Genomic DNA, 26707 nt, shown 5'->3' on the forward strand with positions numbered 1-26707 from the left:
CTGGTTTGATGGGATGATTAGTATTTGTGAATTATTGTTATTAGAAAATTGCATTGGTGTTGATTCTTGTATATTGAACATTGTATGTGAGTATGCTTCTACCTCTATTGTATGAGAGTATGCTTCTACCTCTGTTTAAAACAATTGTTATATTGAGATATTTATCATATTGCAATGTACATTTCTACCTCTGATATTATTTGTATAATGACATTGTTTACGTTTGGGGATATTGTCCTCATTTATTGCACAGTTGTTTTTCAGGTTTTTTAGATACATAGAAATTATATTTAGTATAGATAGTATAATCTTCGACCTCTTTGAAGAGCTGTAGAACATGGCCTTTAATCTAACCTAGAGTTTGGTACTTATGAGACACAATCACTCCTGGCAACACCACTCTACTCCCGAGAGAATGTTGAGCACCAAAGACACTCCACTGGGAGCTTGTCTTCTTCTTGGCAGAAGTGGCCTTTAGGCAAAGAAAAAGCCCATACCTCGACCACTGACAGAGTTTCAGAGTATCCGTAAATGGATAAAAACAGGATTGTCTTATCTTGCCAAGACAGGGTTGGACAGTTCTACAAAAAGTTCCTTGCCTTTGAAAAATGTTATGTCAGTTGTGTTAGGCCTTAGCCAAAGTTGGTTGCCTCAACATTGCAAAACGAAACTTTGGGTGACTGCCCAGGTAGTTAGTTGTCTCTGTCATTTGTTGCACATTTTGGAAGTTTCTTGTTTGTACTTCCTGGTTGCTTAAGTAATATTACTTCCCTTCTCAGATCTTTGATGGGGTTGAAGATTAGATAATTGTAGTTACCCTCTACATTATTTAGACTCCTTGAAATAGAATGCTTAGTAAAACTTTTGTTATATGTTTCTTCTTAATATTGTTTGTAATTTTATATTTATTATTTGTTCCTATTGAATATAGTTGTATTTGGTTTGGTTCTGTCTTATTTAGACAAAAGGGGGAGATGAAGGGGAAGCCTAGCCCAAAACCTTGTTTTGTAAGGCGTGTCCCCCTTGGTTTAAAGGCGTGTCCCCCTTGGTCTAAAGGCGTGTCCCTCTTAGGCGTGTCCCTCTTAGGCGTGTCCCCCTTAGGCTAATATTGACTTATAAAATCTTGCGGGCCTGCAGCCTGCTCTCTCTTTGTTTTCCTGCCCTCCTCGCTGGAACCTTGGATTTGTAAGTTCCCTTTCCTTTCCTTTATTAAAACTGAATTATATATATTAAAGCTTGTCTGGTGAATCATAACTGCCGATCAACCACGCACCTTCATGCATGGACCTACGCACTAAGAAGCAAAACCCGGAAAACTGCTTATGTGAGAAACATTTAAGAAGCTGGAGAAATGCCACATATTTCAAAGACACAGAGTGAGAAGCCCAATGGTTCCCAAGAGGTGGAAATGGACGGCAGGAAGTAGGATGAGAGCACCGGCTACAGCAGCTGTGGGAGTGGCTACGGGGAACGGAAGGTCCTACACGATGCTCCAGTGTCTGCTGGACGAACAGGAAGTGAGGCCTACACAGGTGAAAAGCACAAGGTTCCGCCTGTATGGCAGCATCCATCTGTAATTGTAGCTCCTGAGTAGATCACTAAGGTTCAAGGCCAGTCAGACCTACTTAGCAGTTCCAGGACCAAGCATGGTTACTTGACACAACCTTGTCTCAGAAAACAAAATGAAAACAAAACCAAAGGAAATAAGCAAAGAATTTTGCAGGGTTGCTGAATACACAACCCTTGGGGTGGTAGTATACAGTTCTAGATGAGTCAATGAATGTTTACAATGCATTTGCTAAGAATAAGCAAGTGTACCATTGCTGTGGGATAATGCTCTTGTACCCTATAAAATCTGTCACTTGTATTAGTTTAATAAAACACTGATTGGCCAGTAGCCAGGCAGGAAGTATAGGTGGGGCAACCAGGCAGGAAGTATAGGCGGGTTGACCAGAATAGGAGAATGCTGGGAAGAGGAAAGGCTTGGTTTGTAGTCGTCACTCAGATGCAGAGGAAGCAAGATGAGAATGCTTCACTGATAAAAAGTACCAAGCCATGTGGCTAACAACGACAAGAATTATGGGTTAATAAAAGATCTAAGAGTTAAAAAGAAGTTTGAGCTGATAGGCCAACCAGTTTATAATTAATGTAGGCCTCTGTGTGTTTCTTTGGGACTGAATGACTGCAGGACTGGGCAGGAGAGAAACCTCTGTCAACATACCATCTCTGAAGATGCTCAGAGTCTCAAGTATCTACTTGTTTTCTGAGATATTATCACTGGTCTTAAAGTCATAGCTCATGGATCCTGTGGAGACTTTTCACACTATGTGAGAAGCTCCTGAACCTAATGCTAAACTGTATGAACAGAAAGTTTCAAAGACAGCCATGACCCAGAAGAGTTTGAGGCCACCAAATTACCTGCTTTAGGAGGCTCTCCACTCAGTAGGCTCTCATGCTTTCTCTACTTCCAATTCTGATAACGTCTGTGGTCCAGAATTTCTTCCCTTTAGTTTAGTCAAAATCTTCCTAATTCCTGCCTTCTAGTGGAGCCTTCTTTGACCTCTGTTCCTCCACTTTGACCCTATGAGGACTCACATTATAGGTTCCACACAGCCAGCTCTGACCTGCTACTTGGGACCTTAGTTTCTTGGAGCTGCTCTGACAGGTTGGCCCAAACAGTAGCTTGAAACAACACATATTTCAGTTTTTACATTTTAGAGTTACAAAGTGTGAAAACAGGGTCCACTGAACTAAAACCAAGATGTCAGCAGGGGCTGGCAGTATGGCTCTGTGAGTAAAAGCCTTGGTTTCATAATCTGATGACCCAAGTTCAAGTCCCAGGTCCCAAATGCTGAAAGGAGAGAACTAACACCTGAAAGTTATCCTGTGACATACTATGTGTGCATGTATGTGTATACACACACACACACACAGAGAGAATGTATACATGGACACAAAAACATACACTAAATAAAATTCAGTAGGTTGGATTGCTAACAGTATTAGCAGGTTAAGAAGGTATGTCCAACCCGTGGTGTGAGGGCCACATGCATCCCAGAATAGCTATGAATGTGGCCCACCACATTTATAGATGACAGCATCGTATCACAATCAAAAGGGCACACACCCCTAAATTAGGGGAAATTCCTTTTCTTGCCCCTTTTAGCCTCTTTCTGCACTCTTTGGCTTGGGCCTTTTGAACCTTTAAAGAGAGCATTGATTGGTCAAGTCATATGCCTGGTGGCACATCTCTGTTTTTTTTTTTTTTAATATTTATTTTATTATGTATACAACATTCTGTCTGTGTGTATGCCTGCAGGTCAGACCCCTTTACAGATGGTTGTAAGCCACTGTGTGGTTGCTGGGAATTGAACTCAGGACCTTTGGAAGAGCAGGCAATGCTCTTAACCTCTGAGCCATCTCTCCAGCCCCCACATCTCTGGCTCTGATCTGCCTGCCTCGCTCTTCTGATTTAAGGCTCTCTTTGATTACACAGGGTCTCCCGGGTTAATGTAAGGTCAGCTGATCGGCAATGTCCTCCTCATTGTTCCACATGCACTGAGAGGGTCTAAGGATGAGGGCATGGGCAGATGTGGAGAAGGTGGGTAGAGGCATGACACTATCACAAGTCTGCAGTTATCTCTTCTTAGATGTTCACAGCTCATCTACCCAGTGTGATCAGTGACAAGCTTCTTCAACATGGGAGTCCAAAGTCCTCGTATTTGCCAGCCACATCCCAGTGCCTACCTAACAGATGACACCTGCTGAGGTGGGCCGCTGACCTCTCCAAGTTGACACAAACATCACTACCTTAAGAAGCCAACTTGCCTCTCATGTACCGACTTGCCCTCTGCTAAATACTCTGCCTTGTGAAGCTGATACCTCTGGAAAGCTTACTGTGGGGTAGGATACGTGCCCCACGCCCCCTTATGTGCCTTACCCGAGTCGGCCGTGTGAAGCATCAGCCAGCGGATGGCGACGTTGCAGTCTCTCAGGCAGTTCAGCAGCCTTGGGATATTGTCCAGAAGCACCTCCTCCCTCAAGTAACCCTCTTTCAGAAACTGCTGCACCTGAGCGTGCACTTTTTCGCTGACACTGGCGTATCTGCTCGCCTTGAAGTGAAAAAGATGGACAGCTGGAATTAGATGGAAGGACAGCTGTCCTGAAAATGACTCCCATTCAGCTGAATCCTCTGACAAGTACAAGTCTCTCCTTTATCTCTCTCCACCCCCATCTCTCCTTCCCCACTTCCCTTTGATAATTTCATTTCTATATGAGGTAATAACATGCATATTATAGTTATAGCAATAGGGCAACTGATTATTGGATTCTTTTTTGTGTGTGACAGGGTACCTTGTCACTATGAACCTTGGAACTCGCTCTGTAGACCAGGCTGGCTTTGAACTCAGAGATCCGCCTGCCTCTGCTTCCCGAGTGCTGGGATTAAAAGCGTGTGCCACCAATACTGGTTTTATTAACCATTTTTAAAGGAATATTGTACTTAAAATTCTGAAACTCAGTTTTAGTTTGAGGTGTGATTAAATACTGATGGGTTTATCCTTATACTGTACATTATTTTCTTTGTCTAATGCTGAACTGGACTAGGTGGCCTCTCTGATCTTTTCAATTTCTTTTCTTTTTGCCTATATATTTGCTTATTTGTCTGAAGACAGGATCTCACTATGTAGCTCTGCTGTCCTGGAACTCACTACACACCAGTCAGGCCTCGAACTCCAAAAGCTGCCTGCCTTTCTCCCAACTGCTGGAATTAAAGGTGCGTGGCACTATGCTGGCTTGAGCCCTTCAACTCTTGGATAGAAAAGAAACACAAAAACAGAGACCCAATTGGCCATTCTTCCTATTGTGGTTGACAAATGCAGGAAAGACCAGACATGCTCCAAAGATTAGACTTTTGTTTGGTGTTTTCTGTCAGGGGTCTTGCTGTCTAGACCTATTCTGCCTTAGTCTTTAAATCCTGGGATCACCACACCCAAAGGACGAAATGTCCACAGGTTTACAAAGCTTAATAAAATGAAGATCTCAGCTGATCAAAGTTATGATTTTTCTAAGAATCCTTTACAATCCTGGCCATTTGATTTTACTACAGTAAAGGTCCACTATTAAACCTTGCTAACCTAGTTAAGCTGGCTTAAAGCTCTGAAGAAACTTCTTAAAATGTCACGAGAAAATGCAAATTTGGAAAAGAATTTGAGTAATGAAAACCTAATGCTCTGACATCAGTAAGCACTGAACCCACTTCCCGAATACACTCTGGGAGCCACGTCAACACTGAAATAACACTGTGCATTATTTAAGGAATTCAATTTACTTGGATAAAACATAACAGAGGTTTTAGAGTCAATATTGTTCCATCTACAGTGGAAAACTTTATGACCCAGATAGCCAAGCAGGAGATCGTAGCAATTAAGAAATATTAAGTACACATTTTTGTGTACTTAATTTTTTGAAAATTTGATTTTCAAATTTGAAAAAAAGATTTTATTTATATTTCTCTGTCTCCTCAGCTATTTCCTTCTGCCTGGTGTTCTTACCAAAGAAGAACGGAGCCACATAACTCAGAAATGCATATATCGTCTTGTGCTTCTGTAAACTGATCAGCACCCCAGAAGGGATGACTCCACCTACAGTAGTGGACTACCACTCACTTTCATCTGAGCATCCACCTACTGCTAAACTTCAAGCCAGCTCTGTTCACAGGACAAGGGCTACACATAAGAACAAAGTCAACTGTGGCCCTGTCCCACTGACTCATCTTAGGTACGGAATCTTCCTTAGGTCCCCAGTCTGTAATTCCTCTCCCTATAAATAATTCTGATGTACATTTTACCTTCTAGCCATGCAGTAAGATGTACAGGAGCATATTTTCCCAACTCCATGGACGTGTACCTAGCTTGTTTCCCATGAGCCAGGCTTGACCTCCTAGGGTGCTCCCTGGTCAGCGCAAACCTACCTGTTCTTTGACGTTTGAGAGGTCAAGGGTATTGTTTAGAGCAGTTTTCGCAGCTTTGTAAGGTTCCCAAGCATCAGCTAGATTAACGGTGATGCCCATATAGATGCTGATGACCTGAAAGCGGAGACAACCACTCAGTACCTGCCCAGCATCTGCTTCCATCAAGGAAAGGGGCAGGGAAATGCAAATTAGTGCACACAGTTTCCTCTCTTTTCAGTTACAATCCATAATAGTGAAAACCTAGTGCTCTCCAAAGAAACAGTGACAAGTTTGCTTTTCAGGGTAAAGGCCATGAAGTGACCTCACCCTGAGTTAGATGCCTAGATGGAGAAAGCCACAGGAAGAGGAAAGCAGCGACTAACAAGAGGAAGCGGCCTCTCTTCTTTCCCTTTCTTTTCTTTTTTTTGGGGGGACAAGGTCTCTCAATGGCACCATCACGAGAGCTCAGTTTTCTAATATTGGGTTCTTAAAAGTCAATGAAGGGGATGGTAAGATGATGGCTCTCTGAGAAAATGCATTTGCCACACAGGCCTGGTGACTTAAATTTGATCCCTTGAGCTCTGGCGCTTGTGCATGCTTCACTATACCACCCCCCCCACACACATGCACACACACACACGCATACACACACCTAAAGTCCATAAGACTCCTGAGAGCTCTCACACAAATCTATTGCTGTCAACGGTAAGTGATTTGTAATCTGTATTTTATGTGTACAGGTGCTTTCCTGTACTCACTTGTGAATCATTTGTGTGCCTGCTGCCCATTGAGCCACAGAAGGGCGCCACATCTGGACCTGCAGTGTGCACAGTTGTGAGCTGTCCTGTGGGTGCTGAGACTCAAACTCAGGTCCTCTGGGAGAGCAGCCAAGTCTTAACCACTGAGTCATCATCGCTCCAGCCCCAATTCATTACCTTTCAATCTTCTTTTTAGGAAGGAAATTTCACGTCATAACCTCCTTTACGAGCACTTTTACCCAGTTCCCACAGGTTTGTTGTGTGCACTTTCATAGTGCACAACTCTACAGTTTTTAATTTATAATATGATTTCTTCTTTTGCACAAAAGCTATCTGGGTATTTTTTCTCAAACATTTAAATACATTCTTTTAATAATTATAATTGAATTGCACTATAATGAGAAAATATAGTTTATCAGCTTCTTTCTTTGCTGAATTCTTTTATGATCTACCACATATTCAACACACACACACACACACACACATATTCTTTAAGCACATATTCAAAATTTGACAAGTTAAGTGAACTCTGCTAGCTTAAGTTCATAAAAGACCTTAAGCTCATATAAAATTAGAAATTTATGCCCTGGCAATGCTGAAGCATGCATGGACAGCTCATATATGGTGGTTCTGTTGAACTTGTCCATATTGGGTTTCATGGTCTAAGTTGATGAGGACGACTGACCAGGTCTCTTCCTCAAGAGAGCACCAGATCTCCTTATAGATGGTTGTGAGCCACCATGTGGTTGCTGGGAATTGAACTCAGGACCTTTTGGAAGAGCAGGCAGTGCTCTTAATCACTAAGCCATGATGGCTCAGTCATTAAAGGCTAGGTTCACAACCTCTAAATTCATATAGCTGACCTTTGTTCATAAAACATAAAGAATAAACAGTCCTGGCTTATATTCTCAATAGCCAAATTAAGATATCTTTTAATACATAGTTTTACTTTCAGAGTATCTATTTTAATGAAAATGCTACCATGTTTGTGTAGAATTTTTTTTTAACTAACTGGTTAGTTCTTCATGTCATGATTCATAAAACTCTTACCACACAGGATAATTTTGCTCCAGTGATTTTTTTTGTCTGTGTCCAATTATTTATAATTTTTTTTGGCTTCTACATTAAAGGCCAAAATAACAGGACTGGAAAGGTGGCTCAGGAGGTGAGAGTGCCTGCCAACAAGCTCAAGGGCTGGAGTTCAATGCCTGGGACCCACATGGCAGAAGGAAGTGACTTCCCCAAGTTCTCTTCTGACCTTTACATATGGAAACACACACAATAAATAAAAAGGAAAAAAAGACAAAAGAATAGAAGGGTTCTGCATATTTCTGTTTAAAAGAATTTTTAGTTAAAAATTTCCATACAATATACTTTATGTTTTCCCACACCCAACTGCTCCTAGATCCTCCATATCTCTCTGCCCACCCAATCAGGCCTTGAAATCACTAAGTAGCTGAGAATGACCCTGCGTTCCTGATCCCCCTGCCTCTAGGTCACTAATGTGTATTACATACTTGGCACCAGGGAGTTAGTTTTGTGACAGACTCATGAAAGGGAGGAATACTTGCCCAGTTATCTGGAAAGTATTTATCCACGATCTCTCTCATCTTTGCTTGGTGGGTGTGAAGAATGGAAGGTTCAAAATAGAGAATCACGTACAGCATGGCGGCTTGATTCGCCAGGGCAGTGCTGCGATGTTCTGGCAGGGGGTAGGCAGAGACCTGCAACACAACATGCCAGAGTTAACTCTCACATGCTACAGGATCTTTCCAGGCCTGCTCAGCTGCCAGCTCTGTCTAGACTGCCCTTCTGCTCCACTGTGTCAGCTGCTGCAATCCTGCCACCACTGCTACACGCTCCAGGGCACATCGGTTTCCCCTTAAGCTAACAGGTACACCTCTGGTGGGTGTTTTCCTTCCTAAGCTACAAGTCCACTCTGGGTAGGCACCAGAGTCTACCTTCTTTGGTGGTGAATAGCCAGCACCTAGCCCATGAGTGAACATATCGTACACGCTCAATAATTGTTTCTTGAACAGATTAACTTAAGATAACTTAAAAGAATACACCCTCTTTCTAACTGCTCACATCCCATCTTCTCCCTGAAACTTCAGATTCTCCCAAACTTAACAGCTCCTTTCCTTGACCCTGCAGCACTGTTTAAATGCTTTTACAAATAGTTTCTAGCTGCTGTTTTGACTCACCGGAGGGAAGAAAGATGAAAAGGAGTAGCCGAGGAGGAAAGTATATTCTACTTTTTAAATTATTAAGGCCCCCCAATTCCTACCTGGTTGTAAATGTCATCAGATCTCAGGCGTCCGATGACCATGCTGATGAAAGTTTCATTGATAGGCACTCTTTGGAAATAGCTCTCAGGATAGTTGGGTGGTCTTTTGGCTCCTGGCTGGCTGGAATACCCTGTACTTCGCAGCAGCTTACAAATATCATCCATATTTGAATCAGCAGAGGACCGAGCGGCACTGGATCAAGTTCACAATGGGAAACCAAAAGAACCAAAGACATCACATGTCAGAAACATGTAATTCTAAAAGTGAAGGACTCTATCCTGAAATGACAGTGGGTCCATTAGAGTCCTACCATTCAAAAGCACACATCTGAAAAGCCTATTTGAAGGGTAGGTATTGGTTCTCTGCCCACTTTCCAAACCCCTGGAGCTGATTTGTCTCATCATACTTGCCAAATATAAAGCAAGCACTAGAGTATTTAGAATACACTACAGACTACCACAGCAGGGTTTGAGTTGGTGTCTTAAGATCAAGGTATTAATAATTAAGAGCAAAATTATCTTACAGAAATAAGATAAAAGAAGATGCTAGATAGCCACATCTGTTCTGAGTAGGTCTTGACTCCAAATGATTCCAGATTCAGGTCTGACTACCAAATAAGTTATGTAGGGTGTTTGCATGTGTGTGTATGTGATATAGCCACATGCATACAGACGCTTGTAGAGACTAAAAGAAGGCACTAGATCCCCTGGAGTGAGGGATAGGTGGTTGTGAGCTGCCACATGTGGGTGCTGGGAAATGAACTCAGTAGGGTCTTCTAGAAGTCTGCATTTTTTTGTTGTTGTTGTTTTGTTTTTCAAGGCAGGGTTTCTCTATAGCTTTGGATCCTGTCGTGGAACTGGCTGGCCTTGAATTCACAGAGATCCACCTGCCTCTGCCTCCCAAGTGCTGGGATTAAAGGCGTGTGCCACCACCACCCGGGAGAAGTCTGCAAATACTCTTAATGGCTAAGCTACTTCTCCAGCTCCACACATCCATTTTTTGTACAGTTTTTCAAAAGATGGAAATCCTGTATGGGAGGTGCTAATATTAAAAAGCTGACAAGGTGGCTTCCTGCAACCACACAGTTCTGCAGATGCATGTAACATAAGACCTGGGGGGGAGGGAGATAGCTTTCCACCTGGTCCAGAAGGACAGCTTTCTGGTCATCCACATAAGAATGACAACAGAAAGCTCCTTCATTTCTTTATGTCTGCTAAGGCGTCTTGTTTGAAAACTAAAAAAGAAAACTTCAAAAACAAAACATTTGTGAATTTTAAAATTTCTTAAAATTTATCCTCAAGTTAAAACATTCAGAGTTCAGATTCCTGCTTTATAACAAGTACATTACCATCATATCACTATATTGTTAGGTCTTAGATTTCATATTTTATATAGGTTTTATGGAATGCTATTTGTTTATACTATAACACATAAAAGGCTAATGTTTTTTCGGTGTGTTCAGAAGATGTATGTACTGTAGCATCGTTCACCGCAGGCCACTGTTCCCAGTAGTACAGGAGCAGTGCTTTAGGGGTGTGCAGGCAAGGCCAGGAATACCTGTATCGATAGTAAGAAACCAGCATCCTCTCTCTGACTTCTCCTTCAATCTTCTGGTCGATGACAAGAAGCATAACTCCATATAAGTACAGGGCTTCACACTATTAAGAAAAAGGACAATGGCCAAATTCACAAGACCTGTCTGCAAGGATTGAAGTTGACAGTGGTACAAATGATCACTCTGCTCACATGCCCCCAATAAAGTTGGATTTTATTTCAAAGTCAATGTATGTTTTTCTACAAAGGGCTCTCAACTGTTGTGCAGAATGGGCTTTAAAAATGGACTCAAACCAATTTTAATTCCTAGTGATTATTTTGCTTGTGATACCAAAATGAAATCTCAATTCTCTGAATACGGAAGATCTTGAACTAAGTTTTCTGTCTTTTCCTACCTCCCAAGTGCTGGGATTACAGACATGGCCAACACACTGGCTCTGACAGATATTTCTTATATGATCACCATGGAAAGTACCAGATCAATGTCTTGGATGAAAAAGTAGATAGACTTTTTCTTCTCCTAGACAGGATTTCTCTGCATAGCCCTGGCTGTCCTAGAACTCACTCTATAGAGTAGGCTGGGCTTGAACTCAGAGATCTATCTGCCTATGACTTCCTAATAATAGACTTCTACCACTGCCTTATTGAAGACTCTCTCCGGCCCCAGGAGCTGAGGCCTTATGTTTGCTAGACAAGTGCTCTAACACTGAGCTAAATCCCCAACCCCAAAGAAGGACTTCTTATACAAAGGAAGCTCATAACACAGTATAATCTTTTCTTCCATTATTCATTTCATTCAACACTCACACATTCTAAACTTGAAAAATAACTATTAGGTCATCTTCTTTTCTTTGTGGAATGGTATTCTGCATACATTGATGCTGTTTCATATTATCATTACCATTATTATTACTGAGACAGCACTTCTCTATTATGTAGCTCTGGTTGTCCTTGAACTTGTGGTGTAGACTAGGCTAGCCCTGTCCTCACAGAGATCTAATTGCCTTTGACTCCCAAGTGCAGGATTAGTCACATGCTACCACACACAGCTATTTCATATTCCTGAATATGTTACTTTCCAATCACTAATACTTACTAGAAGCTGTTTTCCATCTTCATTGAGAAGCACAGTTTCTAAGGTCTGTTGAATATAAACTCCTTCATTGAGATCATCGAGGTATCTAGAAGCAAAATGCAAGGATAAGGTATTAATGTAAACAGAAGATGTAACATCTTTGAGGAAGGAAAGACTCTTCAAAGATAAGGCAGGACACCAGGCATTCTGGCTTTAGTTCCTCTGTAGTCTTTGCTATGCTTATGAACCTTAGTGTCCTAGAGATGTAACTCATGGTGATTTGGGACCACAGGTTAACACTTATGGCTGTTCAAAAATCTAAGGAATAGTCCCTATTCCTGAATTACAAAACAGCAGCAGCTCAGGAGTAATGGCATAGGAATGTGACAAGGGATAGTGGCTAAAGTCAAGGAATTGATAAACGTGTGTGTGTGTGTGTGTGTGTGCGTGTGCGTGGTTGGTAAGCTCTTAAGAACTAGTAATATGAGCTGAGCCTGATGAAACAGGTTTGTCATCCCACTTACTCCGGGGGCAGAGACAGGCAGATTGTAAACTCAACACCAGTCTGGGAAACACAGTGAAAGCCTGTCACAAATTAAAACAAAACAAAACAAAACAATAAATGCTAGTCTGTAAATTAACGTTACATCTAAAGTGTTAGAACAGGATCACAAACTGAAGAAGGTAGAAGAGTTTACTAGGACCTGTCACAGGAGGGGAGATAGAAAGAATTACGGCAAGGACGAGTTAGCTCTGAGAAAGGCATACATGTTCTGCTGGGTCCCTCCTTCTCTGCTAGTCCACCAGAATAAGCTGTCATGAAATTCATCAATCAATACCTGTTTAAGTCCACGATGTATTTATGCACACTTTGAAAGGCTAAGTAGAACCTGGTCACGATTTCTATGTTGTTTTCCCGAAATTCCTCATCTAAATCCTGTAGCTCAGGCTTGGCTTCCAGTTTGCTTTCCCAGAACTCTGGACCCTAAGAAGGAAAAATCACGTGTGTTACAAGTCAGTAAATGCCTATCTGCTGGAAACTGCTCCAGGGCGCCTTAACATCATGCTCTAAGGTTCTTACGTATCAAAACTAAAGCAGAGCGACAGAAGGGAAGATGGTCATGCAACCCTAGAATGAAAAAGCCTCTGGGTGAATCTCAGCCAAGTTTAACATGCTTTTAAATGTATTTCAAGGCAAAGGCACTATGTTATAGATTTCTCTCTGTAAATGTTGTGTTAGGCCTTTCCACACAGTACCCTTCCTTTCCTTATTTTCAAGTTAGGAGTTGATGTTAACTTTGGTTGAAAGCTGTCTTTTTAATGCTACATAATTACTTTCCTATTCAGGCCCCGTGGCTCCCAGAGAACAGTTGCTTTTGTTGTTGTTGTTTTTCTTTCTTTCTTTCTTTTTTGACAGGAATACCAAGGCCACAGGGAAAAGCACCTTAAAATAGCTGAAGTCAAATATGATGTCTCCATATCTTTGCTGGTCAGCCCGGTCTTTCAGCCGGAACACAGCTGGAATGAACTCAGACAGCCGCAGCACCTCGGCAATGATGGCATTGCCGCAGGAAACGATCCTCAGGATTGCCTGGCCACAGAGGTTATTCTCTGCCAGGAAGTCCAGCATCGTGACGGTGACTCCACACCACGATGGTGGGAATGATTAATGGCCTTAGAGCTGGGGTCTGTGGATCATGAGGGGAAGCCAGGACCATAAACCAAATGGCTGCTCCATTAAAAGAACCTGTATTGAAAAAAGAAAAGTTAACATTTTTTATTTTAAAGAAATGTGTGTATATGCCTTTGAAATACATATACAACCCAGGAAAACTATGTTAATGAGCTCTGGTATGAGGAGAAGGAGTTTATTCCCCAATATTCGGGGAGAGATGAATAATGGTGGTGTTAGGTCACTTCCTTCTTTCTTCCCTTTTACTCAGTTTAGGACTCCAACCTTTGGAATGACATCAAACTCAGGGAAAGGCTTTCCTTCTTAGTTGAACCCCTCTGAAGACACCCCTAAAGGCAGATTCACAGGTGATTTCAAAGCCGGTTAAGTTGAGGATAAGGTTAGCACCACAAGGACCTTTGTAGAACCACACCAACGGCCTCTCTTTCACCTTTGCTCACTTCTCATGGATAAAGATGGAGGGTACAGCTCATTTTTGAGCCGGCGGCAGGGCTACTGGGCTTGTGCAACCTAGTGTAACCTAACTGCACAAACATACCCTGCTAGTTGATATTTTCACAACTGCAAACATTACAAGTCAGAGACACATCTGGGTATATCATTTCAAGGCATTTATCCAAAGGACCTACAGGTATAAACATGTCCAAGATTTCCTTTACATTTCAGGGACTGAAGAGATGACTCGGCTATTCTTGCTGAGTTCCTGGCACCTACATGGAGGCTCACAATCATTTGTAACTCCAGCTCCAGGGGATCTAGTGCCCACTGCTGGCTTCCATGGGCAGTGCCACCCCCAATATGCATATGTGCACACACATACGCACAGATAAACAATAAAAAAATAAAATTTTAGAGACTAGTTTCTATACATTTGTGAAGATGATTTATCAATACTAAACCAAACTGATCTAAAAATACATAATTTAGCATGAAGACATTTAGCACTGTAAGCAGAATCAACTACTCATTTCTCTTTCATTCCAGTACACCAAGGATGATTTCTCACCCAGCACACTGACTATTACCATTATGGCTAACAGGTCATTCTTCTGAAAGACCCATCTTCTTACCCAACCACTCTGTTCTGAGTACCTCTTTGCCATGATGGAGATGAGGATGTTTAAGCAACCCACCTTCTACTGTAGAGAAGCCAAGACTGTGTGTGATGCAGAGAGGAGGAAAACTGCAGCAAGTGCACAGGACGCTAACAACGCTAACCTGTGCATGGGAAGCAGGTAGTATGAAGACTGTGAGAGATGCCCGCTGACCCTATAGCAGCCTGCAGCAAGCTGAGCAGAAAGTCCTGGAGAGGAGGATCTGTAAAAGAGATGAAGTGCTTGCGAGTGTGGTCAAGAGAAGCAGGGGGGGCACCCCCTCACCTGTCAGTCTGGGCGCTTTACTGACTACTGTTGGGACAGTGTAATGACTTTGTTGGGTGACACTTAAGTGGAAGTTCTAGGAACTTGGGTCTGAGAAAGTCACTCAGAAACTATAAGAAAGACATATTTGTGAACATCAGTACTCTTACTATAGTTGAACTGTATTGTTAATGGCATGGAATGGAGTCACAGATCTTAATTCCCTTACTAATATTATTTTATGGGTATCAAAGTATGGCAGTATTATTTTTAGGACCTTAGCATGGGCCCTTGATTTTTCTGTATTGTAAAAATCTCTTGTCAAAAAACTTTACATCTTTGAAGAAAGAAATTGAAGAAGACACCAGAAAGTGGAAAGACCTCCCATGCTCTTGGGTAGGCAGAATTAATATGGTAAAAATGGCAATCTTACTGAAAGCAATCTACAGATTCAACACAATGCCCATCAAAATCCCAGCAAAATTCTTCAAAGACCTCGAAAGAGCGGTACTCAACTTCATATGGAAGAGCAAAATCCCCAGGATAGCCAAAACATTCCTGTACAATAAAAGAACTTCTGGAGGCATCACAATCCCTGACTTCAAACTCTACTACAGAGCTATAGCTGAAAACAGCCTGGTACTGGCATAAGAACAGACAGGAGGACCAATGGAACCAAATAGAAGACCTGGATATCAATCGACACATCTTCGAACACCTGATATTTGATAAAGAAGAAAAAAGTATCAAATGGAAAAAAAAGAAAGCATATTTAACAAGTGGTGCTGGCATAACTGGATATCAACATGTAGAAGAATGAAAATAGATCCACATCTATCACCATGCACAAAACTCAAGTCCAAATGGATCAAAGACCTCAACAAAAAGCCAGGCACACTGAACCTTATAGAAGAGAAAGTGGGAAGTACACTTGAACGCATTGGCACAGGAAACCACTTCCTAAATATAACCCCAGCAGCACAGACACTGAGAGAAACAATTAATAAATGGGACCTCCTGAAACTGAAAAGCTTCTGTAAAACAAAGGACATGATCAACAAGACAAAACGACAGCCTACAGAATGGGAAAAGATCTTCACTAACCCCACATCAGACAGAGGTCTGATCTCCAAAATATACAAAGAACTCAAGAAAATGATTATCAAAAGAATAAATAATCCAATTTTTAAAAATGGGGTGTAGACCTCAATGGAGAACTCTCAATGGATGAATCGAAAATGTTTGAAAGACACTAAGGAAATGTTCAACATCCTTAGCTATTAGAGAAATGCGAATCAAAACAACTCTGATATTCCATCTTATACCTGTAAGAATGGCCAAGATCAAAAACACTGATGACAACTTATGCTGGGGAGGTTGTGGGGAAAAGGGACACTTCTGCATTGCTGGTGGGAATGCAAGCTGATACAACCCCTTTGGATGTCAGTGTGACAATTTCTCAGAAAATTAGAAAACAACCTTCCTCAAGACCCAGTAATACCACTTTGGGGTATATACCCAAAGGATGCTCAATTGTGCCACAAGGACATGTGCTCAACTATGTTCAGAGCAGCTTTATTTGTCATAGCCAGAACCTGGAAACAATCTAAATCCCCCTCGATCGAAGAATGGATAAGGAAAATGTGGTACATTTACACAATGGAGTACTACACAGCAGAAAAAAATGACTACAGCTTGAATTTTGCAGGAAAATGGACGGAGCTAGAAAACATTATTTTGAGTGAGGTAACAGACACAGAAAGACAATTATCACATGTACTCACTCATAGGTGGTTTTTTAAACATAAAGCAAAGAAAGCAAGCCTACAAACCACAATCCCAGAGAGTTTAGACAACAATGAGGACACTAAGAGCAACTTATATAGATCTAATCTACATGGGAAGTAGAAAGTAGAAAAAGACAAGATCTCCTGAGTAAATTGGGAGCATGGGGACCTTGGGGAAGGGTTGAAGGGGGAGGGGAGAGGGAGCAGAGAAAAATGTAGAGCTCAATAAATATCAATAAAAAAAGAAAAAAAGAAAAATTAAAAAAAGAATTTCTTGTCAAAGGAACTTGCTTTTAAGAACAGCATTGCTGTCCCGATCCAGAGGACAAATGATGGATCTATTTTTATCTTTTCATAAAACCTCAGTTCCATAAAGAAGAAAGCAACGATCTCAAATTCAGAATGGATGCTCTTCCAGAAAAGTTCTGGAATAAGCTTGATCACTGCGGCCTGATTCATGACTCCTTAAGAACACCTAAGGAGAACGTCCCTGGTTGTAGATTGGAGCAATAAAACTCCTTCACTACTCCAATCTATACAGAAATCAGGAGACCAACTGTTTATTTTCCTATCATAGAAGAATCATGATCCATTAGAAGCCGCCCCCTCCCAGAAAGAACTTTAGCATTATACCTTAGTGAGTGAGGGGCATTAGGGGGCGTGAGAAGAGACTTGCCCAAAAGCAAAGTGAGTGACAGAACTTTTATTCAACTCTTTCGCTCGTGTAGAAGCCTTCATGTCAGTGACTACTCGGGTTTTCTCGAGAGTAAATGAAAGATCAACCCCATCACCAGGGCACCGCTTCGAGAAACTTGCACACTCAGCTACGGGCTACGTAGCTGAGCATCACCCTTAATGCTTCAAAGATGCGTGCAAGAGCGATTTCCATTAAGGCGTAGGCGAATAGCAAGGATGCAGCCCTAACCCTGTAGGACTTAGGTTTCTCCGCCCTGGTGGCTCCCGGGACAGCACCCGACGCGGCCTAAGGGAGTTGGGGGGAAAGGACCTCCAAACCGGAGGCGCGCCTCTGACTCACCTTTCAGCCGTCCAACGCTCGCCGCGCAGACTGAACACTCGAGTCCCCCTCTTCAGACCCAGAGATCCCCTAAAAGGTGGAGCGGGACCCTGATTTCTGCCCTGGCTTTCCCCAACCCATCACGTGACGGGAGGGGGCGAAGGCCTGGGCCAGGCATCATGTGATCACTTGCGGGCGCCGACTGATGACGCAGAGCGCGCGCGTCCACTGGAGTAGTGGGCTGAGGGAAGGATTTGGAGTCTGGCCTTGCGACCTTCAGGTAGATGCAACTGAGTTGCCAGGTAAGAAGCGAAGAGGTACCGGGATGGGGGAGGGTTGGCGGGCGTTGTCGCCTCCTCCTGAGACCCGGGGACTTGGGCTGTGGCTGTGGGCCCGGTCCTTTTCACCCGCAGCAGCGAGACGGAGGCAGGTTAATCCGCCCTCCCCGCCCCCCCCCCCCCCCCGCAGCCTCTCATCCTTCACCACTGTGTGATTAAAAAAAAAAAAAAAAGAAAGAAAGAAAGAAAAAAAAGAAATCTGGTTTGATCTGACTTTAAAAGCAGAGGCTTGAAGAGTTGGTTGAGATGTACTCGAGGCCACAGGCGTTATTTCGTTTCTGCAGGTAGGGGTAAGTTGTCAGCTACTGCCTTGATGTGAACGAAGTGGGTGGGGCTCACCTTGTTGGGCATGGGCAGACCTGGAAATGGCAGTAGTTTTTGTTGTTACTTTGGTGGCTCAACAAATCCTTCCTGATCACTTCGTTTTCGTGGGTCGTTTCGCAGCTAATGCATGTTCCAGGTTAAGGAGGCCCCAGCATAGGGGAATGGCAGATGTAAGCAAATAGCTGGCTTTGTAGTAGAAATGTGTGGTAGGAACTGTGATGGCATGGAGACAGGAAGGAGCCATGGGCGAGGGAAGGCTTGAAGGGTGTCTTTGTCTATGCCGGCATGCCGGAAAAGGAGACTCAACTCTGTCGAAGTTGCCACCTTGAGTTTAAAGGAGGTTAGGGGCCTAGCTTCGTGTTTGTTAGCTCTGTGCCTATTATGGTGCTGCACAGAAACATGTAGAGCAGTGTTGCCCTGTTTATGTTAATAAATGGCTTAATTGACGGCAGCTCTTCCAGGAATGTAAGGGAGGCAAAGTGGTGTGCTGAACCTGATTAACTTGGTGAGACCCCAGGAAGCGCATGACTCTCTTGTAGATTGTCTTGGAGGCTATGGGTCCTGGGAACAAAAAGATCAATGTTATTGGAAAGAGGGTCCAATAAGAGGTTGGTTTAAATCAGTGTTTTTTTTCTTACTTTTTAAAAAAGATTTACTTATTTATTATATATACACAGTGTCCTGTCTGCCTGCATGCCAGAATAGGGCACCAGATCTCATAGATGGTTGTGAGCCACCATATGGGTGCAGGGACTTGAACTCAGAATCCAGTGCTCTTAACCTCTGAGCCATCTTTCCAGCCCCTATGTCAGTGTGTCTTAACGAATGTGATGATGACGGTTTGTTTTCAGATGACTCTTTGTAGCAAGAGACAAATGTTCAAGATAGAAGTGTATCAGTATCCCTGGCCTCTGCTCCATGGATACTAGTCCATGTCCCCCAAAACTAAAAATGTCTCCACATGATATTAAATATTCCCTGCGGGTGAGCCCCCAGGTCCTAACAAGCCAAGGCCTGAGGACCAGTGTTAGAATGTTCAGATGTCTATATCAGATACTATATCCCAGCAGTTTAAAAGCAGCAGAAACATTTGTCTTTCAATTTTAGAGGCTGAGAATTCCAAGGCCGATTTCCCATCAGATTTAGTGTCTGGTGAAGACCTGTTTTCTGTTTTGTAAATGGCATGGACTTGCTGTTCCTTCAGTGGTAGGAAGGCAAGAGAGCTCTCTGGAGCATCCTTTTTTAAAGGGGACTAATTTCATTCTGGAGGGTGGATCTTGTCACCTCCCCAAAGGCCTTCTCTTCTAATACCACCACTTTGGACAGCAGGATTTCAACATAGAAATTGGGGCTGACGACCCAGACATTCAGACCTTAGCAGATAGGTGAGACTGGGGGAGGGGGAGAAGTAAAGAATATGCACATGCTGGGGGTGTGGAAGGGATTCGCAGTTGTGAATTGGAACTCTAGACAGCTCACAGGAAAGATAGGGGAAGCGATGAGAGGCTGAAGGCGTGAAAGAGGAGACGCTGATAAAGGCTGTGGTGCTATAGGAAAGCGGGGAGGATTGCTGAGAGAAGGAAGAAGATCTCATGCAAAGTGAGTTGGTCCTCCTGGGCACAGTTAGGTAACTCAACACGAGAAGAAAACAAAATGCAGAAACTGAGGCTGGTAGGGTGGAGGGAAGTACCTCCGTGGTGGTTTCTGCTTTCTCAGTGAAGTAGCAATCTGGGTCTTTAACTCTGGCCTTCAGTGCAAGTGGGCAAGCAAACATCAGGAAGTTTGTAGCGTCAGGTGTCATGGGTATTTCCTAAGCCAGGGCTGTGGACCGGGCATGACTACTGTCTCAGCATTTGAGTGGCAAGAGTATTGCTCTGAGTTTTGAGGTCAGTTGGGTTATACAGTGAGACCCTGTGAGAAAACCAAAGGCAGAAATAGGGCTCATTTTCTGTACAAGAAAAATTCAAGTAGATGCCTAGAGAGTTGTATGCTCTTTGCAACTGTTTGTGCTGTGTATTTTATATACTTTTTCCTCATTATGAGGGCTAAGTCAGACATTTCATTGTCCCTTCATTTTACAAGTAATCTGTGCTGTCTCAATGGTATGTTTGCACATCTGGCCCCATGAATAGAGAGCTCCCGGGGAACAGAGGCTAAGCATTTCTGGTGCTTAGAACGCTGCCTGGCATATGGCAGTTTTTCACTGAATTGGAATAAACCAAGTAGTCCTTGAAAGTAAAAGTCTTGGAGTATTTACCTTTGAAAACCACCGTATCCCCATGCTCAGAGAAGTTGCCTGGTCTTGAGGACGATACTTCTTGTTTGTTAGGCAAGTTGTTTGAATCAGCAACTGTGGTATTGTGACTGTTTATGTTAACCTGATCCCTCTAAGGTAAAAAGCCAGCACTTTAGCCCCCTGTGCTCTCCCCCTTTTTCTACCCTGTGTTTTTAAATGAGCCTTAGAATTTACATGGTGAGACCTTTAATTCCTATTTGTGGAATAAAGGAACAAACCCAGTTAAAAGCAGTAGTGGAGAAGCTGCGGTAACAGCTGAGGTGTGGGACAAAGCTGGTACTGTGAGAGAGGAAGTTGCTGGAGATACGGACCCGGGCCCCTTCTCTTGAAAGGAAGAACAAGAGTGAGTTCTGATGCAAATTGTGGGCCAGAAGCTAGATCGCTCCACGCACCATGAGCGTGGCCTCGTCCTCGAAGAGGAGTGGAAGGACTTGCCAGCCGCCTCTGGTCCGTGAGCCTGGTGCATCTTCTCTCTCTCCGAGTCCCAGAAACCATTTTCCCTCACGGTGCTGTGTCGTGCAGCTTTAGCAACAGCCTTCTTGCCGTGTAAAGCCAGTGTGAGCGCTGCACTTTTTTAGTTGCTTTCAGTGGAGCGGATTTCAGGAGGGTTCCCGAAAAAAGCAAAGATGTTATGTAGGCAAGGGGTCCAAAGCTTAAAGAGTTGGTGTTTAAAGGTATAGATAAGGGGAGTATTTAATTGAGGGTAGTAACTACAACTATAATAGATAAACCGCTGGTAAGATAAGATGTCTACGTAGAAATCCTGCTTTTACTGAATCTGAGATAATTACAGGTGAAAATCTATTGGAACTTAAGGAACTATCAAAAACCAGATTTTTTTAAGAGTTCAAAATGCATATATATTAGATAAGTTAAAAGCTATAGGTTTAAAAAATCTTATTAGCTTTATTTTCTTTCTTGTAAGAAGGAAATATGTCATGGACAGTCTCTATCGTCTATATGTGTTAGGCTAGTAAGACTGGGTTTTGTAGAATTCTTTGAAGCATCAGAAAGGGGGTGTTCTTCTTAGAAACTGCAGATAGTTACCGTCCTCATATTATATTGAGGTGTGGTGTTTGTCCTCTGGGTTTACTGCACGCAGGTAACGGGGTAGCACATGGATATTGAATACAGTCGTCATTGAGTTACGGTGTGCTCTTTTTCCATAGGTTTTTTTTTTTTTTTTTTCTGACTTAGAACTCTTACCGTTGTGTTTGAAATTTTAGGTACCAATTTCAAGATGCCAGGGCGTTCCAGTATAAATTCAGGTTCCACTCGCTACATATCCTTCAGTGGTGTGGAGTCCGCTCTCTCCTCCTTAAAAACTTCCAGAGCCTGCATCAGCTCTGAATGGACACAGTTTCTAGTGTTGCCCTGGACATTGTGGAGACTCAGAGTAAGTGATGTTGTAAAACTCACTCTGTGTGTGTGTGTGTGTGTGTGTGTGTGTGTTTTGTGTGTGTCTACTCTGAGCTAACAGTGTGGCTGCATTACTCTGGGGATGCCCTTTGCATGTTCTTGAGATAGGCATTTAATCCTTCTGGACACATTTTCTCAGCCTGTCCTTTAACCTGGCATAGCCATGCAGTGCAGTTGGCCTCCACTCAGACCTGCCTAGAAGTTCCTGAACAAGGACAGTAAGGTTTCTGAGAGAGCACATACAATCTAAAGTTTGTGATGTACGTGAACCAAAGGTACGTGAATGCGCCGGCTCACCGTCACTTTCCGTTGGTTTACTTTACATAGTTTCTGCTTGATCACGCTGCACATAGGATCAGCAGATGCCAGGGACACCCCAGAGGAAGGCCTCACAGGAATATTCTGCTCTGGGGAATTCTTACTTTTAAGTAGAAGATTTTGAACAATGTTCTTTCCTTTTTGGGGCCTAGAGTTATTATTACTTCTTGATGTATTGAGAGCCAGGGGAGTAGGCATCGTATCTTTTCTTTTTCCTTAAATGGTACTATGTTTGAACAGTTTGTGGTGGCTTTGAAATATTTTTCTCTTTGCCTATCCTGATTGAGTTTAAGATCTAAGTGTCAAGTTGGAAGAGTTTCTGTTGCTATTTCTTCACATATTTTCCCGCTCTCCAGTATCCTTTTCCTTTTACGATTCAATTACATATAGATGAGATTCCTTGTATTATCCCATAAATCACATAGGGCTTGGGTTTGTCTGTGTTGTTTTTTTCCTCTGACTTTGAGTAGTTTCTGTGCTGTGTTTTTAATTCATTTGTCGTATTTACTGTGGTCTGGCTGCAATTCTATATAGTGAATTTAGAATTTCTGGTTACTGTGCTGTTTCAACAACACAACAGGATTAAATGGAACCTTTTGTGTCCTCTCTCTCTCTCTCTCTCTCTCTCTCTCTCTCTCTCTCTCTATCTTTTCTTTCTTTCTTTCTCTCTTTCTTTCTTTCTTTCTTTCTCTCTTTCTTTCTCTCTCTCTCTTTCTCTCCTCTCCTCTGTTCGTTCGTCTCTCTGTCCGCTCTCTCCGACCTTCTTTCTCTCATCTTCTCGTTCCGCTCTCTCTTCTCGCCCTTGCCCCCTCTTTCTTTTTCTCTCTTTCTCTCTCCCCCCCCCCCCCCTCTTTCCTGTTATAAATCTTGTTCCTTTAGAGAACAAGAATCTTGTTCCTGACTGATACAGTAGCCTCTGATTGTTCTCTGGAGGCTAGCAGCCTCACTTGACTCTGGACGGTAGAGTTCAGGTGTCTCTGAGTCCTCTGCGAATCGTTTGCTTCCTAGCTCCCAGCAGTTGTCCTCAGTGTCTCAGAATCCAGCACCAGACTCCAGAGAATGCCTGGACTGATTCATAGCTTGCTCCTAGCACTCTGTCTTGCAAGCTCCTGCTGCCTCTGCCTCCCGGTGCTCCAGAGTCTTATCCTTTAGGCTGCTATGCTCAGTGTGGATCCTTCCTCCCTAATTCTGGTCTGGATGTTGTCCTGTTGTCTGAAAGTAGTTACAGCATTGTTTTGGCCAGCTTTTGCAATATTCTTGAAACAGATGACCATGTCTATCCCAGTCACTCATTCATATCTGGCAGCATCAGTCACCTATGATCTTTTTAGTGATGGCCTTTAGTGTCTTGATATGCTGCTCCATCTGATTGGATCCTGTTCTTGGTGGTGATGACCATTTATCTTAAAGCTTGCCAGTCCTTACTTTAGAGTTATAGTCAGTAAATATTTATTAAAAAATTTTTAGGGACTGGAAAGAAGGCTTAATGGATAAGAAATTTGTTCTTTCGTGAGACCCAGATTTGATCCCCAGCACCCACTTGATAGCTCAAAACCAGCCATAACTCGAGTTCTAAGCGGTCTGACCCCTCTTCTGACCTCATGGGCACCAGTCCATGCATGTGGTGCACATATACATGAATGCAGATAACTACTCATACACATAAAAAGAGCTGGATTTTATTTATCCTGATTATTTGGGTTAAATTTGCAGCAAATACTTGGTTTTTAATAATAATAATAAAAAAAGCTCACAAGATGAATTTTGACTAAGTTATGTGGAGAAGAAAACGAGGAGCGGAAGAGTCTGGCCATGTGCAGATGCAGTGAGAGCGGCCTGGAGTACCAGTACCGTGTCTGTGGAAGCACACTTGGTGCTTCAGTTACTGCCCAGGGAGCTAGTAAACATTACAGAGTAACTATTCTGTCTAATCCAGTGCCGGGATTTATAAAGGACGCAGATGAGTATAAAATCCTTCCTTCCTTCATGACTTTGCCATCTTATTTGAAAACAGATATGTATTCAAATACATATCTCAGTGGGAAATGGATAAGATGTTGTAAGGATGCGGATAATTTGCTAGCATCTCTGAACTTATGATGGACATCGCAGACTTTCATAAGGGTAATCACAGATTCTTCAAAATTGGAATTTTTGTTTAAAATTCTCATTAGCACCAAAACCTGTTAGGTGTTGTCCTTTAGATTCAGACTCACGTTCTTCATTCTGGTAGATGCTCAGGTTTCAGTGATCCCAGTTTGCCTGTAATGTTATTCTCTGCGTTAAAAGCACAGTGGATGCACACCTGTAACACACCCCAAGGCACGTCCCTGTTCAGCCGTCAGGGTGTGGAGCAGCAGTGTTTTATAGACGTTTACCTCTGCATCACACTGTATGAAGAGATGTCCCTGACGACGGAGATGGCAAGGTGACATTTCTGTACTGAGAGAGGATGGAGAGTGACAGACACAGTGACTTCCACCTGGAGTCCTTAGCTGCCACTGCTGTGGTTCACGTCAGAGCACCCACAGTATTTCCCCACAAGGCTTTCGTGCAGCCGGAAATACTCCATGACAAACACAAGAAACAGCCATGTCTTACCGTTTTTACGAGTATGGTCTTGATCTGTCTACCTGTGAGCTCTAGTCCAGTCCTGGGTGAGCTGTTTTAGGAAAACTGAATTTGAATGCTGACGAGCAGGAGGAGGATGGCGAGAGAAAGTCTTTCAGAGACAAGGCCGAGGGCAGCCCGTCCGCACAAGCACTCATTCATTAGGGGAGGTTTTCCTTTTTTTTTTTAAACCGTTGAACATTTTGTCTTAATATAATTAAATTGAAGACGCATGTTGTCAATTAAAATGTTACTTAAAATTCAAGAAATTTTTGTTTTATTTCCAAATTGTTAGTGTAGCTTTCCCTTTTTTACAGGGATTTCCAAGCATTTATACAAGCCCCAAACGCTAATCATAGTCTATTATACATTAAATTAGTTCCTCATGGCCTAAGTTACATAAAAATAAAATTACAGACCCTCCCAAAATTTTATAGAAAACAATAGTCTTTAATGTAAGACATTTTTCTTGGTACTTTTTAAAAATTGGCAAATAAAAGTGGATATTTTGTGGGTGCCATGTGACATTTTGATACTTATACTGTACAGTATTCAAACCAGTTTAGGCGTACCTTCTTAGACATTGTGATGGTTACTTTTAACTTGTCTGGTTGACATAGCCTAGTATCACCTGTTATATATTGCATTATATGTACATATAAAATATACACATCATTATATATTGAAATACATTTATTATATAATATGTTATATAGTTGTATATTATATATTATGCAATTCTATCCTGACATTAGAAAGGATAGAATCTTTCTTTTATGATTTATTTTTTTAAGTTTCATTTTACATACCATCCACAGTTCTCCCTCTCACCCCCTTCCCTCCCGCCTCTCCTACCTTCTCTTCCCCCTGTCTACTTCCTATCCACTCCTCCCAAAGGGTAAGGGTTCCCATGGGGAGTCAACAAACCCTGGCCCATTAAGTTGAGACAGGACCAAGCCTCTTCCCCCTGCAATAAGGCTGAGCATGGCATCTCACCATAGGGATTGGGTTCTGACAAGCTAGCTCATGTACCATGGATAAATCCTGGTCCTGCTGCCAGGGCCTCTCAGATAGACCAAGCTACACAACTGTCTTCCGCATGCAGAGGGCCTAGTTCTGTCTCTTGGAGGCTCCCCAGCTGTTGGTCTAGAGGTCATGAGTTTCTGTGCACTTGGTTGGCTGTCTCTGTAGATTCTTCCATCATGATCTTGACCTCCCTTGCTCATATATTCTCTTTGACTTGGCCTGGTGCTTGGTTGTAGATCTCTGCATCTGGTTCCATTTGTTACTAGAAGAAGTCTCTATGACGACTGTTGGAATATTCACCAATCTGATTATAGGGGAAGGCCAGTTTAGGCACCCTCTCCGCTATTGCTAGGAGTCTTAACTGGGGTCATCCTTGTGGAAGGATAGAATCTCATCATCTATGAGAACATGAATAGAAATGGAATATACATTATTGAATATTCCAGGTTGGATGGACACTTTTTTTTTTGTCTGTTTCCCTAGGGTTCTAGAGTTGTGGCAGAAAGACCATACTATAGTCTGATAGTATGTTTTTTGATCTGTGTCCAAGTATGGTATCGATGATAATGACCATAAAGATAAAAGTAATAAGTGAGTTTATTGCAGACTTTCATTGTGCTGGCTGTGTGTTTTTATTTGAATCCTCACATGGTCCTGTCACCAATCCTATGACGTAGAGTGAACTTATCTTCACTTTTTGAATGACAGAGCTCAGACTTAGAGAAGTTAAATACTTTTCCCAGGGCCACAGAATTAGAAAATAGTACATAGGGATTTTACCTCAGTTTCTTCCCTTGTCATAAATGCTTTGTGGTTGCACATACCTTTATCCAACACACAAAAGATAGACAAGTATAGATTTCTGAGTTTGAGGCCAGCCTATTCTGTATAGAGAGTT

The 26707-nt window shown here is 42.5% G+C and overlaps 2 protein-coding genes across 4 annotated transcripts in view; one reads left to right on the forward strand and one right to left on the reverse strand.

Annotated features, from left to right (window-relative positions):
* Window positions 1-17661, reverse strand: part of Washc5 (WASH complex subunit 5) — a 53059-nt gene extending 35398 nt beyond the window's left edge. The window contains exons 1-10 of one of the 3 annotated variants that reach the window (XM_038342055.2): window positions 17500-17661; window positions 14452-14635; window positions 13070-13372; window positions 12465-12610; window positions 11647-11731; window positions 10554-10654; window positions 8996-9188; window positions 8280-8432; window positions 5972-6085; window positions 3941-4112 (exon numbers count right to left, since the gene is read on the reverse strand). In XM_038342055.2, coding sequence (XP_038197983.1) covers window positions 3941-4112; window positions 5972-6085; window positions 8280-8432; window positions 8996-9188; window positions 10554-10654; window positions 11647-11731; window positions 12465-12610; window positions 13070-13255 — 1150 coding nt within the window. In that variant the 5' untranslated portion in view covers window positions 13256-13372; window positions 14452-14635; window positions 17500-17661. Of the gene's footprint in view, window positions 1-3940; window positions 4113-5971; window positions 6086-8279; window positions 8433-8995; window positions 9189-10553; window positions 10655-11646; window positions 11732-12464; window positions 12611-13069; window positions 13378-14451; window positions 14636-17499 lie in introns of all 3 variants that reach the window. The other 2 variants (XM_038342053.1, XM_038342054.2) reach the window with 2 other exon arrangements.
* A 4001-nt stretch (window positions 17662-21662) lies between these two features.
* The window catches only part of Nsmce2 (NSE2 (MMS21) homolog, SMC5-SMC6 complex SUMO ligase), a 203183-nt gene continuing 198138 nt past the window's right edge, over window positions 21663-26707 (forward strand). Inside the window, 2 exon segments of the mRNA XM_038342057.1 lie at window positions 21663-21782; window positions 21785-21832. Of these exon segments, the coding sequence (XP_038197985.1) occupies window positions 21677-21782; window positions 21785-21832 (154 nt within the window). The 5' untranslated portion in view covers window positions 21663-21676.

Source organism: Arvicola amphibius, chromosome 9, assembly GCF_903992535.2.
Source record: "Arvicola amphibius chromosome 9, mArvAmp1.2, whole genome shotgun sequence".
In the NCBI taxonomy this organism is placed as follows: domain Eukaryota; kingdom Metazoa; phylum Chordata; class Mammalia; order Rodentia; family Cricetidae; genus Arvicola; species Arvicola amphibius.